Raw genomic sequence first — 15357 nt, 5'->3', positions numbered from 1 at the left:
TTGGACAAGGTGTATGTGTTTGAGTCAGATTGTATTGCAATATTACGTGCAGTGTTTCATCAGCAAGCCACTGAAATACACGTCAACTTTTGCGACGCATGATCAGAAGCTAATGCTTATCTGTGCTAAAACTGCAGCTCTGCTTACCTTTCAGCTTTGACCTGATAGTGCTTCGATCGCTTCGTCGGTTAATTTGCTGTGGAACCTTTCCAGCCTTGCTAATCAAGTCATTGGCTGAGAAACAAAGTAGACGAAACGGCAAACAAAACAAACTTAAAATCTAAATGTTTTCATTGTTTGTTTTAATTGATCATCCACAACCGTTTTTGTACATTTGAGTGAAAAGCAAACAAAATGCAGCAGTCAAAAGTTTGTCCACACTTTCTGACCACTACTGTCATTCTGAACACGATTTGGTAGTAGAGCGCAATGAAGTCTGAAATTAGCTCATGGTTTTCGTCTCGTTTTTCTTTTTTTTTGTTAATGGGAAAAGAAATGTGCCATCACATGATTTCAGGATTGAGGCAACTTGTGTCTTTTGGATTATGTCATCCATTATTTTTTAAAAAGATGAACGCAAAATGGCAGCCATTTAGGCTTCAAAAAGGTCCTTCAGAAATCAAACCCTCCAAAAATAATGATGCATTTGTGTTTCGAGCGTTTCTCCTTCAAAGACCTCTTTTTCAGCGTTCCCAGCGGCAGACGTCGTCGTCGTGACCGGCCGCGACCGGCTCTCACCTCGGCCGCGCTCCCTCGGGACACTGTGATTGGCTGAGGGTGCCCCCGGGGGCGGGCTGCATAGGTCAGGACTGGATGGTTCCTTTCAGATACCACATGCCGGCATGGCTGCTACAGCATTCCTGAGAAAAAAAAAAAAAAAAAAAAAAAACTCTGTCAGTTAAGTGTACCCTACCCCGCTGCCGGTCTCGGCCGCGGGTGCTCACCTTGAGCAGCCGGTCCAGGTCAGCCTTGGAGACGTCTCCAAACTCCTCGCTGAGCCGGGCTTGCACCGCGCTCCGCCGCACACGGTAAGTTTTGGTGAACATCTCGTAGAGCAGGCGGCGGTGCTAGACACCAACCCGAAGAGAAACAAGTTCGCCAGCAGTTACTCTTTCTTTTCTTATTTACATTGGAACTATCCACATTTTTTTAATATAAAAAATGAGGCTGGCCAAATTCCTGTGCTCAAGGGACAAATTGGATTTTAAAAGAGGGCAGATGTGCCAAGTCAGCCTGTAGATAAGGTTTTAAAAAAAGAAATCTATTTTAATCGTACAAAAAAAAAATCATTTATAATTAATGTACTATTGATACTTTACCCCATTGTTCAGTAAAATTTTAATATTTTATTATATACAATAGATGAATTAAGTGAAAAATTGCTGAATCTGTAAAATTGTTAATTTCTTAATTTTATCAATAACCAATTATTTAATGAGAAATGAATAAAAAAATGTAATACATCAATTTTGGGGTAAAAAAAATGCTAAATTGCGACATTATAAAACCCTTGATAATTTGTGGTTGAGGTATAAGGAAAACAAATGTAAAATGTCAAAGTAAAATAGTTTATTTTCATACATAAAGTCTAATTTTGATTTATTTACTTATAATTAAATTTGAATAGATAAACTATTATTTGATACAACGAAAAATAATATATGTAACATTTTTATTTTACTATTTAATGATTGAAGAAGAAGAAAATGGATGGCTGGATAGATGGATATTAACTAAAATGTTATATTACGAAAATGACTTTGTATTTCATCCAAACAGCAGCTGTAAGTCTTTTTTGATTACACCCAAAAAAAAGGTTTTTTTTCCCTAGAAAAAGGTGCATTACTCCTAGAACATTCCAAAAATAATGTTACAAAAATATTACATTCTTCTGAAAAAAATATTAACCAACTGTTTAATGAGATAGTTTCAAAAACTGAATGGAGATATTTAAATTAGCCAATTGAGGAGTAGTTTTAGAGGACTCTTGATAATATCCACACCTGTATTACAACCAAATAGTGCTTTGATGCCAACTCTTTCAATTTCAGTACTTTTGGCATAATCCTGCTCATACCAATACAAATGCCTTAAAAATTTAAGTAAATGTGAAACTAAGTTGAGACAAGGTCATCTTTTCAATACAGTACTTTTTGTGCACCTCTCAATAAAGGTTAAAGATTGGCAAACACTGCTGTATAGGAATAGGACTTGGCAACATGGAGACAACCAGGGGTTTCTTTCTGGTCTAACAAATTGTTGTTGTTTTTTTTTTAGTTTTTTTTAGTGGGGGTGTGCAATTACCTTGTCGAAGTCCTCTCCGGTCTCCCACAAGCCGAACACCTTTTGCTCGTCGGCAGATGCCGTGGTCAGAGCAGGGAACTACATTTACAGGAGGAAACATCAGTGTTCAATTTTAGGCCGTGCCGGGGCATCTTTGCTTTTTCTGTCCACACTCTCTCTCTTTCTTTCATTTCAGTTTGGATCTTCTCGAAGGAGAAGTGTTTGGGCAAACGAAAGTAATTGCTAAACTGTCCCAAACAAGTTTGAAATGTTGTTCTTACACAAGCCAATATTGTCCCAGTCATGTTGCCAAACATGGTTCCACTCAGGTTGATGTTATCAAATATGGTTTCACTTAGGTTGCCTCAAGTATCTAATCAGGTTCATAAATTTCAATAAATAACTTGCATAGAATGATAAAATATGTTGGTTAGTATCCTAAATAAGTCGGCTCGTTCCAGGTCCGCTACCCGTCCGTTGAACGTCTGCCGCAGACGTAATGAGCTTAGCGCTGAAGCTAATCCTCGAGGCGTACGTCTATTGCCCCCGCCACTCCCCACCAGCAGTCCACTTCCAATCCTCTCAAGGATGCAGTTGGGATAAGACTTGACCCAGAACCTGGCCCACCGATGCCAGTAAATCCGGCAAAATGTACAATTAAGCTGCAGTGCAGTCAAAACACAACATGGATCAAGATGATAATCTGCAAGGTTCAAAGTCACACTTGTCAATCAAATATCTAATAGCACACCGAGCCAAGATTGCGTCACCATCCGATGACAATCACAATTTTCTTTGTCATTTTATTATCCCAACAAGAAAATTTTACTCATAGCTAACTAACGCAAAGACAGCCCGCGTCTTTTTGACAGGTTAACCACTAATCATATTAAGAAACGATAAAACTTTACTATAAAGGCTTCCATTTAAGATACCCAATATGGTTCCGCCTAGATTACCGAATGTGGTTCTGCTCACTTCTCGTATTCGCCCTTCAAGTTCTTCCAAAGTCGTTGGTTTGGGAGAATAGACTTACTCCTTTAATCATAGAACATACACAAAAAGAGTCAGGAAAATATGAAGAAATTCTAAGTATTTTTAAAATAGGGAGTTACTTTTCAATCACTCTGTAGTTTCACTCAGGTTACTGAAAATGGTTCCCCTTAGGTTACCGTTCTACTCAGGTTAGCCAGTATGGTTTCACTCAGGTCAGCCAATACGGTTCCACTCATGTTAGTAAATACGCTAAGGTGACCAATTGCAGTTCCTTTAATTTTGCAAATACAGTTCCGCTTAGGTTACCAAATGCGGTTCCACATAGGTTAGTGGTTTCGCGTCGGTTAGCGAATACGGTTCCACTTAGGTTGCCAAGCATGGTTACACTTTATGTTACTGATTATGGTTCTGCTTAAATACCAGTTCTGCAATAGGTGACCAAATATGTTTTGGCTCGGGTCAGCAAATATGGTTCCAATTAGGTTACCAAATATCATTCAGTTTTGTTGACCGGTTCCACTTGGGTTATGGAATATGGTTCTGCTAATGTTACCAAATATTATGTTAATATTCTGTTCAGTTTTGCCTAAATTACTGAATAAGGTTTGGCTCAGGTCACAAAATGTGGGTGTACTCAGGTTAGCCTCTACGATTCCACACGGTTTACCGAAGATGGTTCTTCGCTAAAACTCTTTTCTGAAAGCAGGACAATACTGTGTCCGTTCACATAGCTGCTTTGGCTCTCACGCATTCAGATAATTCCAACTGCTTTTCGATGCCCGGGTGTTAAGTCGGTTTCCCGCTATCCCCTTCAGACACTGGCTGTCAATTTTGGCTTGAGGAAAAGAAAACTGGTAAGATGATTTTCAGCCTTCAAAATAAAATCAGTAGCCCAAAGGAGCGCACGGATAGAACAGGAAGCGACAGGCATGAAAACTCACAGGCACCACGATCTGTTTGCAGCAGCTGAGCAGCGCGGCGTCCTGCAACATGTGGTCCGACACGGGTCCGAAGGGGATGTGTCCTGCCGGAATGGAGGCCAGGTGGAGGCTGAAGAGCCTCTTGAGCTCGTTCAGCGTCAGCACTGGATTGTTCCGGAAGGTCTTTGTCACAAAGTCCAGCAGCTCCGAGGAGGGCACGTTAGAGGGGCTACCGCCGTTTGTGTGCCCTTCCCCGGGGTAGCCGTTGAGGGAGCCGTTGGGGATGCCCGACGAAGACGGCAGTGGAGGGGAGACGTCCATGGGTTCGGCCTCGCCGTCGCTTAGGGGCTCCTGTTTGATGCGGACCCCGCCGCTTCCTGCTCGCTTGGCCTCCAGATCCATTTGGAGAGAAGCCTGCTTCTCCTGAGCACGATCCTGGGCCAACTTCAGACGCCGCTCGCCGCTGATGTGGACCGGCTCTGAAGGACCACACAAATACTACATTGATATGTAAACTGCCATGTAGGGCTGCCAGACGGGCACAAGTTATTGATTAATTTTACCTGGCAACCTGTCAACCTGTCTTTGTGAGGATCCTATTAAAACTGCATCGATTCTGCATCTAAATCAATGTTTGAGGTGGGATTGTAATCGTTTCAAATGCAGAAGCAGGAACTAAATAGTCTTTTGGGGGGCTTTAATTATCCATTCATCCATCCTCCTCATTAGGGTCACGGGACTGCTTCGAGCCTATCCCGGCTATCTTTGGGCGAGATGCGGGGTACATCCTGAACAGGTTGCCAGCCAATTGCAGGGCACATAGAAACAAACAACCATTCGCACTCACATTCACACCTACGGACAATTTAGAGTTTTCAATTAACCTAGCATGCATATTTTTGGGATTAGGGAGGAAACCGGAGTACCCGGAGAAAAACCCATGCAGGCACAGGGAGGACACACCGGCGAGACCGGATTTGAAACCGCGTCCTCAGAACTGTAAGGCAGATGTGCTAACCAATAGTGCCCTGTGCCGCCCGGCTTTAATTATAATTATTATTAATGAGCATCGTTATCTTTATGACTCAAGCACAAAGTTGTTACAGCAATTGCATTGATTCCTGCAAATAAAACACCTTATTGTGTGCTGTAATTATTAGTTTGTCCGAAAGTAGTTGCATCTTTGTAATTATTATTACGAGTATTAATAACATGATTACTATTATTATAGCTTTAATGGCGACAACAAAATTAACATTTTTGGGCTGTAATTATTATTTCTATTAGCATTATTATTAGTGCCAGAGCACAGCTGGTATTTAAGTGCCAGAGCACAGCTGGTATTTAAAAATCACTGCAACTAAATTATTTGTTGGGGGCGTGGCTTTAATAATTACCATTACAAGCATTATCATTATTAGGGCCTTAATGCAGAGGTGGCATTGATTTTGGAAACTAAATCTCCTTTTTGGTGCTTTAATTATTATTATTATTATTATAAGATACACCTGTATAATAATGAATGATATTCTCTGAGCATTATTGTTACTATGAGAATCGATATTAGTATTATGCGTTGAACGCAGAGGTAGTATTACTTTTCTGGGGATTTAATTATTATTCTAACTTCTCAATGACAGAAGAAGGACGTCACATTTGTTGTAATACCTTCTTCCCCAACAGACTGATGCAGCTCACTACGTACCAGGCAGCGGAGAATTCTTTGGCAGGAAATCACCCTTAGAGAAGTTGAAGACTTTTTCCAACCTTCAAAGGCAAAAGACCCCAAAAAATGTACGTTTTAAGAAGTCAAATTCCATTTCCTTGGGGAAAACCTCCAGTGTGACGCACTTGCTCTGGATGCCCAACCACAGCATTTGCTGCCGCTGGGCCACGTCGGCGTGTTTCTTGACAAAATCGACGTCGGCGGGCAGCAGGAACTCCCAGCCGCGGTTGACTCGCGGCACCGCCACCTGCTCCAAGAAGTCCTTCACATCCTCCGGAGGAAGCTGCACAGAGAGGAAGCACTCGGTTATGTTCACCTGAATTATTAAGTGTGAGCCTCTTTTGTTTTTTTTGTTGTGTTACATTCACTTAGGAGCTTTTTACTGTAGCAACACAATAGCACGGTAATTACGTCAGAGAAACTTACTTTGATCATGGCTGTCACTTCCTTTCTCATCAGGGAACGTTCTAGAGTGAAGCGCCACATCTGCACAACAACAGATATGAAGAAGAAAAAAAAAAATGTTGACTTAAGGTTAGGCGATATGGCCTTAAAATAAAATCACTTGTTTCACTAAAACGGATTTGCCATTTAAATCTTTGCTTCCCTTCTGAAAAGCAAATGACTAACTTTTTTTTTTGGTTTTAATCCCTTCTGGGATTTGCTTTCTTCTTATACCAAACAAGCTTTGAAATAGTTATTTTCCAAGCTTTTTCTTTGAGAAATTTGCATCAACTTTTACATAAATAATAGAAAGTTAAAAACCAAAATCTGACAGATTATGTGAAAATAAATGTTTCCTCTTGGAAAAATGTCCTTTTAAAAAACATGTACAGTATAAACACAACTCCAAATAAATGAACATTTTAAATGCTCAACATCACAAAAGGAGTCGTCACGCTGCTTGGCTTAGCTGGCTGTCAAGTTATCCAATTGAGGCAAGGTGACCTCAGCAAAATATTTCTGGTTTGGAAACACCTACAGTGCCGTGAGAAAGTATTGGCCCCCTTTTCAAATTCTTATATTTTTGCAGTTTCCTCACTTTAATGTTTAAGATCAAACAAATGTAAATAATCAGACAAATACAACCAAAGTGAACTTAAAATGCTGCTTTAAAATAGTAGTTTTATTTATTAAGGGAAAAAAACTATTCAGTTACCTGGCACTGTTTGAAAAAGTAATTACCCCCCTTGTTAAATGATGAATTAATTGTGGCTAATCACAATTTTTGGTTATTTTCACTGATCACACCTAAGCCTGATTACCTCCAGACCTCTTCAATCAAGAAATCACTTAAACAGAATCTGTGCCGACAAAAGCTCTGAAAAAGCCGCAACAAAATGACACGATCCAAAGAAATTCCAGAACTGTCGAGAAATAAAATAATTGACATTTATCAGTCTGGAAAAGCGTTACAAAAGTTATTTCTAAAGCTTTAGAATTCTAGCGATCCATAGGGAAAGCCGTTATCCTCACATGGACAAAACATGGAACAGTGGTGAACCTTCCCAGGAGTGGCCAGCCTACAAAGATTATCCCAAGAGAACAGCAATGACTCATCCAGGAGGCCACAAAGGAACTCAAGACAATTTCTCAAGAACTGCAGGCATCCCTTGACTTAGTTAAGGTCTGTGTTCATGACAACAATAAGAAGAGGCTGGGCAAAAATGGCATTCATGGCAGAGTTCCAAGGCGAAAACCACTGCTGACCAAAAAGAACAAAATTGTCTTACTTTTGCAAAAAAAACATCTGAATGATTCCAAATACTTTTGGGAGAATATTATATGGATAGACAAGATGAAAGTTGAGGTTTTTCAAAGGTGTGTGTCTCGTTACATCTGGCGTAAATGTAGCACAGCATTTCAGAAAAAGAGCATCATACCAACAGTCAAACAAGGTGGTGCTAGTGTGATAGTCTTGGGCTGCTTTTCTACTTCAGGACTTGGACAACCTGCTGTGTGATTGATGGAATGGAATGATGAAATTCTGCTCTTTAACAGAAAATCTTGGAGGAGAATGTTCAGCCATCAGTTTGCGACCTTAAGCTAAAGCACACTTTGGTTCTGCAGCAGGCTAACGATCCAAAACACACCAGCATGTCAACTTCTGAATGGATTCAAAAAACAAAATCAAGGTTTTGGAGTGGCCTAGTCAAAGTCCAGACTTGAATCCGATTGAAATGACCTCAAAAGGGCCATACAATGCTTGAAAATCCTCCATTTTTGCTGAATTCAAATAATTCTACAAGGAAGAGTGGGTCAAAACTCTCTCTCTCCACAGAGATGTGAAAGACTTTGTCAGTTATAGAAAACGATTTCAGTTGTTGCTACTGAGGATGGCCCAATCAGTTATTAGGTTTAGGGGGCGATCACTTTTTCCATCTAGGTTTGATTTTTTTTCTCCCTTAATAATAAAAACCTTCATTTAAAACTTGCCTTTTAAGTTCACTTGGGTTATATTTGTCTGATATTTATCTTTGTTTGATGATCTTAAACAAAGTAGCGAATGTATGCTAAAATATAAGAATTTGAGAAGGGGGCCAATACATTTTCACAGCGCTGTACCTCAGGTCAAAACAACATGTCGATAAATCATCATCTGCTTTTGCAACATTTAAATGGGTACCATGTCTTTGGCAATGTTAAGTGCAATTGACATACTTTTTCCTCAGCCAGCACTCAGACTGTTTATGTATCAAATAAATACAATGAAACATAATTATTTGTGTGGTATTAGTTTATGCAGACTGTCTGTTGTTGTGACTTACATGGTCAAATCATTGTTCGACCAATTTCTGAAGAAATCCAGTTAATATGGGTTCATATACTTTTTCTTGCAACTATATATACGATGTAAAAATCCAATGATTTCCTTCAGTTGTGCTCACCACAAAGTCCCGCCCCCGACACAGCACATCAGCCGCAACACCGCTGTGAGGACTGCACGTGTTTTTGGGATACAGAACATCACTGAAATGCCAAAACGCAAGCATTACACTCAGCCGGATCCGACTGTTTTACTGGGAGAAGATGGTACTCGCACCTCTTCACCACCCAGTTGCCCTGGACTAGCAACGCCACCTGCTGGATGCAGCGCAGCACCGTGACAGAGTCGCTGCCTGAGGCCAGCAGGCCCATAAGGCTGGCGAACTGGATCACCTTGACTGCAGACACAAACAGGGACAAAGATGCCATTTTATCACACACAGCGTGTGTATTGTAAGGGTGCAGGTGAAGGCCCAATATTGTGTCCAGAGATACATATTTAATTAAAACGGTCACACGAGGCATTCAGTTTTGTTTCTGTCAGGGGCTTTTTGTCATTTTAAGGGAGTATAACTGAGTAATTTAGGTTGGGCTGTTAGGCTGTTATCACACTGCTTTTGTGTTGTGGTGATTTAGTGTTATAATACAACAGTTCACAATGGATACAAGTCAAATTTAAGTGTGTGCTTTACTTTAGTTTCCAGAACCTTCTTTTAAGTCACAATTTCAATCTTATTTCTCGAGTACCAACTTGAATAATTCCTCCCCCCAACAAAATCAAACTAAAATTCCTTGTGTGCGTCGATATTTATTGACAATATAGGGTGTCTCCAAAAATGTGCTCACTCGGTGATTGCCCATTACTCATATTTTTTGTTAAGACTGTGTTCTTATATATGTAAAATAATAGTATATAAAATAAATGAAATCCCATTTATACTTATTACTGTAAACTAAAATAGGCACCTAATTATTTAATAAAACTAAATAAACATGTTAAATGCATATAAAATTACATTTTACTAATATTTTTTCCTGCCCTGCGATTGGCTGGCGATCGGTTCAGGGTGTACCCCGCCTCCCGCCTGAAGATAGCTGGGATAGGCTCCAGCACGCCCGTGACCCTAGTGAGGATAAGCGGTAAAGAAAATGAATGGATGGATGGATGGATGGATGGATAATATTGTTTCCGTTATATATTTCCGTTATGTTACAATAAATCAACTAAGGAATTATTTAATGAAATGAATGAGCACGAAATAAATGAAATTTTAATAAATACCAATTTTAGAAATAAAACAGCTAAACTAATGCGACAAATACTCCTTTTTCTATCGATAATATGGTCGGTGGGCCGGATTAAAATGTGAAGCAGGCTTGACATAGCTTCTCTTGTATATATTTATTAGCGTCATAAGCTCACCGTTCTTCATCAGCGTCTTGATCTGTTCTCCAAGTGGGAGCGTCCGCAGTTGGGCCATGGAGAGCACGTTGCTCGGGCCGACGGGCTTTACGCTACAACGTATATAAAAAAAAAAGTATATATATATATATATATATATTATTTTATTTTTTTTTAATGACAGATGGTGCATCCCGCGAAATGTTAATTAAAATGTGTCAAAACTATGGTGAGAAACAACAGATGAACACTTACAACTTTTCTTCTGCCAGCGGCGGCATCAGCATAGTGAGGTACTCCCTGCCAGGACACAAGAGTATTTTTATTACTATCACAACACAAATAAGACACAAAAATAATCATTACAATGTATTATTGGGCTTTATGAGGCAAAATACACTAATGAATTTGATCAATCCTGCTAGAGGGAAACCTAAGCAAAACTTAACCTAAAACGACTGGATTTTATTCAGTAAAAAATAAATTTAAAAAATTAAAATCATACTAAATAAGCCAAATCCAATAAATCCATAACAACATATTTTATTAATACTAAAAGAGGAAAATGTCTGGTACTAAGGTGAGTAAATGAACTGCCAGAGGACCACAATTTTTAGAACATTCAATCTCCAACTAGGATGTCTCTGATGTACGAGATGTGTTCAAGGACTCACTTGGGCGTTTTAACAAGCTCAGAGTTGTCGGAGGTGTCCACACGCTGACAGAACAAATATTGTCTCTCGTGTTCAGAACGCCCATCCTGCGGGGAAACAATATGGCGGACTGACAGTAGTAGTGATCGTTACAATACTCGCGGGCACTCGTCGTGACACGTTACCTTGATGCCGTGGTACTGCAGGTGGATCCAGGGCTCCTCCGCCTGCTTCTTCTGAAGGAACTCGTACGACTGGATCCTCCTCTGGCGCGCCTGCTCCGACTCGGGCCGAGCAAACCTCACCTGCGGGCGCAGGAACGATCGCAGAAGATGTGATGTTGCGTTGTGACGTGTTTTGAGTGAGCACAGGGTTTTTCCTGCACATAAACTTGAGAGGCAGCCTCCTCATCCTACTATCAGGCCACTTTCGACTAAAATGGGGGATGTTAAATTAATGCAAAACTGACGTTAGTGATTTTAATGTCACTTTTTCCTAATCTTCCCAGATTTACCCAAAACACAGAGCAAACAAAATCACCTTGCATATTAAGGCAGGCATGCTTTGTAATATATACTGCTGCTCTTGGTAGACAGCCATCCACCAACTACAAGCTGGATACCTTAAAGTGATGAGATGATGGCTCTCCATGAGTCAGAAATAGAAAAAGGAAAATGAAACAAAGAAGGTAGTCTATAAAAACAATATAAACGCTCGTAAAAATAATAATAATAATAATTAATTAAATAAAATCACTCTGAAATGAATGCAATCCATCAATGAAAGGTTCAACTATTTATGATGAAAGATGTAGGATACTATAAAAATAAAATACATGTTTGGGGGCTGCAAATGCTCAGAAGGGTGCCACCTCCGCCTCAATTTGAAAACCCTGTGTGAGGGAATAATAGTGCTCACCGAAATGGCCTTGGCTTCCTCCTCGCCTTCGTCCTGGGACGAGTCTCCACCTGTGTCGAAGCGCAGAGCCCTCAGATGGATGGAATACAACAAATGGAAGAAAAGAAAATATGGGGAAAAACAAACTAAAAAGGCACCTTCGTTGGCCGCCTCTCGCTCCCTGGTTTTGTTGTCGGCCTTGTCCAGGTACGCAAAGCTGGGCCTCATCTGAAGGATTCCGGTCAGCGGCGTCACATGAAGTTCACCTGTGTACAACAACAGCAAATACATAAATAAATAAATATAAATGAATAAATACAAATTGGGACAATTAAAAAAAAACAACAACAAATGAAATTCAATAAATGTTTAAGCTTTGCCAGTAGTAAACAAAATCAAACCTGTTATTTTACTTAGGCAGGTACAACAAAATGGTTTTATGCTATTAAAAAAATAAAAATAAATAAAAAAATAAAAATAAAAAAATTATCGGTGGTAGATGACCACAATGGACACCCCTGGACATCTTTCTCACACATTCCAATTTTTCATTTTTTCAAGAAAAAAATAAATAAATAAGTCCAGACCTTTTCTGAAGATGGCAGCGGCGTATCGGGAAGTGTTGGTGGTTGCCTGGATGGACGAGAAGGTCTGATTGTCCATCATTTTCCTGCACGGAAGACATCATCCATCAGTGTCACTTGTAACAACCTCCCCAACCCTCTTAAAATAAATAAATAAATAAATAAAATAAAAAACTAAATGATGTTAGAAAAATTACATTTTTTTTTAAATGCATGGAAATATTGTTGAAAATAGACGATGTCACCTGATACAATAAGAAAACGTTACAATACAATCACAGATTTGCTTATTATTATTTTTAATTTATTTAAAATTTAATTCAACTCACACTCTGTTGTGTATATTATTTGAATCATTTTAAACTGATCATCTAATCAGTAATGACTGAGCAAAAGCCCAATAATCAGTCTGAATGACTACATCCACTACCTTTAAAATGCCATTTTATCGAACTCAATTTAAAAAAAAATAAAAATGTTTTGTTCAGTCAAGCCTAAGGTACCATGAAAAATGTGTACTTTTGAAATTTACTCCAGAAGAAGTGAAACAAGTTGAATCTTTTTAGTTTTTTCTGACTTTCTGTTTTGGAGGGGCAATGAAGTGGCATGCCTTTTAAAGACACAGCAGCCAAAGGTGGCTCAATCGGGACGTTCCGCTCAGATACAATGACTCAAAATGTTCTCCAACGTTCTTGTTTAGCCGCTGAACGTACACTGAATAGGTGTTGCTCTCCTCGTAGCCGGTGCCGTCCACATTCAGCGCTATCTGCTCGCCCTTGCTGCGACAGTAGTTGGGGCTCTTGGTGTCCATGGCCATCTGCAGCTCCACCTAGCGACAAAGATGGCACCACAATTAAGGCTTCCTGGAATAGTTTTAAAATAAAGTAAAACGGTATTAAAGGTTTCCTATTTACCCGTTGCTGCTTGGGTTTGATCTTAGCAGCCAAAAGGTTGACATCGTCGTAGGTCATGGTGGATGGTCGCACGGGGTACTGCAACAGGAGAATTATTAGTGACAACTAGGACCTCCCTTAATTTAGAGACATCGGCATATCATTAACCGGTTAACATACACTTTACCACATAACCCAGTCACCTGTCCTCACCTGTTCAACTCCACATGAGGTAAGACTGTGAGAGATGGAGGAGGCGTGGTGTAAGTCTTCAATCCATGCAGTTTGAGGGCTCATTTTAATATGTTCAATTGTCTGAGCATTTTAAATGTTAATTTTTTAAGGGTCATGTTTAAAGTATGTTTCGACAAAGGTGATTTTTCTTCCCAAGAGGGTTAGGAAAAGCACTTATTATTAAATACTTTTACTGGACAGAAAAAGTATTTATTTTATATTATTTCAGTGGAAGCTAATGAAAGTTAATTCTGGGAAGAAAACTATTTCCAAACTTGTTTGGTATCAGGAGAAATAAAAGAAAATTCCAGAAGGGGGAAAAAAGTAACTTGTTCTGCACAATGTCAATGTCATCTGCTTTTTCAACAAGTGAGGGGCGGGTGATTCGATCGCATTTTTGTTAAAAGAAACAAAAAATGAATCGGAGATTACATTTTTAAGTCACCCAGCCCTAGTGACAACTAATTGGAAAATACCCACCTGGAGTAGATAAAGCTTCTCTGCAAGGCTTTTGGCAAGATAGACATCAATCTGTGGGTGCAAAAAGTGATCAGTGATGATTGGTTCAATAGCAAGGACCTTTAATCTTCCCGTGAGCGTGTACCTCCTCTATAATGGGGTCATCGTCATCTCCGCTGGCCATATTTTAGAAAGCAGGTTAAGGAGGGGAAGGGAGGTGATGGAAGAGTGAATCCAACCTATAACAAGAGACAAATTATGCATTTCTTAACTATTTGAAACAGTTCCCCAACATGTCTGTAACACACTTTTGTCAAAATACCCCAAGGATCAAGAATTATAGCCATATAGATTTTTTTCCAGCATATTTGTTGCTGTGGTGAAATTGGCTTGTTTTCGGAGCGGATCTGTCGCATGCAGCGTGCTAGCCCTCATTTAATCGCGTCCCATACACTCCCAGGTTCATGGCGAGCCCGGGTTTCGTTAGCTTGACACCCAGTGGGGTGGCTCGTCTCGGCTCGTTTCTGCAGCCTGCTGCTGTTTCTACCAGTGGAAATAGAGCCCCGAGTGTGGGGTTAAAAAGCAAGTGCCCAAGATAATGAACACATTTTTGTCGGGCATGGACACATCGACAAAACTACAAAGACCCCCCGCCTCTCAGACAACTTCACAGAACAATCACGTGTCGTTTGTAAGAGGTTAACACTGTTTTTGCACTTAAAAGCGCACGCCCATGGAGTTTCATTTGCGTTATCACTTGTCAGAATCAGAATCAGAATCATCTTTATTTGCCAAGTATGTCCAAAACACACAAGGCAGCATTTCATTAGTGAGAAAACTTGTTGCGACTTTTGGCTTGTCCCATCAAGGGTTGCACAGTGAGTGCTTATCGCATGATCACATGCAAAAATTACTATTGAATCTAATGCCCTTTTTTCCTCAACTAGTATTCCCTAAAATCCCCCTATTTCGAAGTGTGTTAGCACGTTAGCAAAACACAGCAGATTGTGTCAGGCGGGCCTGCGCGAAACTTCGCCAAACGAGCATATAATTCCTACAATAAAACACCGGGAGCGTTCTAAAATGAGCTGTACTACTCCCACGAAAAGGACAACCTGGTTTAATACCACACGTAAACGTGACGAAGTGAGTTAACGTTGAAGTGGCCGGTGGTTAGCAACTTTAGCCTAGCTAGCTCTGATACATGCCGGTTAAAAAAAAACACAACTCGGCGAGCGGACGGGGCCTACTTCTAAGTGAAAATTAGCCACGAAGAATACCATGGGACTATCACACACTTTACCTGCACACGTAGCCGGGTGTGGAGGCTATCTCATCGGCGTGACATCAGTCTGGTCAAGCTGACGACGCAGTGGTAGATGTTCGAACACGAGCACCATGTTGACTCCGGATCCACGTGCGTGGGGAGCGAGGGCGAGCCCACAATGCACAGCGAGTCATTAAATGCTGATTCACTTTTTGATTTTCTTTATCCCTTTTGGTTAAGACAAACTGCTGTCCTGAAACATTTGATATTGGAGTAT

At 40.2% G+C, this 15357-nt stretch overlaps 1 protein-coding gene across 2 annotated transcripts; it reads right to left on the bottom strand.

The window, feature by feature from the left end:
* Nucleotides 1-291: 291 nt before the first annotated feature.
* Nucleotides 292-15307, bottom strand: polr3e (polymerase (RNA) III (DNA directed) polypeptide E). 2 transcript variants are annotated; one of them, XM_061706549.1, is made up of 21 exons: nucleotides 15117-15307; nucleotides 13959-14052; nucleotides 13835-13885; nucleotides 13142-13219; nucleotides 12941-13056; nucleotides 12231-12313; nucleotides 11802-11909; nucleotides 11665-11714; nucleotides 10932-11051; nucleotides 10768-10853; nucleotides 10349-10393; nucleotides 10115-10206; nucleotides 8969-9089; nucleotides 8814-8895; nucleotides 6352-6411; nucleotides 6051-6208; nucleotides 5905-5966; nucleotides 4221-4678; nucleotides 2305-2382; nucleotides 945-1067; nucleotides 292-860 (listed from the first exon to the last, which is right to left on the bottom strand). In XM_061706549.1, exons 2-21 carry the CDS (start codon nucleotides 13995-13997, stop codon nucleotides 804-806), a joined length of 2067 nt encoding a protein of 688 aa, XP_061562533.1. In that variant the 5' UTR covers nucleotides 13998-14052; nucleotides 15117-15307; the 3' UTR covers nucleotides 292-803. The 2 variants fall into 2 exon arrangements, with proteins under 2 accessions (XP_061562533.1, XP_061562534.1); XM_061706550.1 differs by lacking the exon at nucleotides 15117-15307 and adding an exon at nucleotides 13334-13358 and having other exon boundaries at nucleotides 13959-14049.
* Between the last annotated feature and the right edge of the window lie 50 nt (nucleotides 15308-15357).

This window comes from Phycodurus eques, chromosome 19 (assembly GCF_024500275.1).
Source record: "Phycodurus eques isolate BA_2022a chromosome 19, UOR_Pequ_1.1, whole genome shotgun sequence".
NCBI lineage: Eukaryota > Metazoa > Chordata > Actinopteri > Syngnathiformes > Syngnathidae > Phycodurus > Phycodurus eques.
This window is presented reverse-complemented; position numbering and strand designations above follow the sequence as displayed.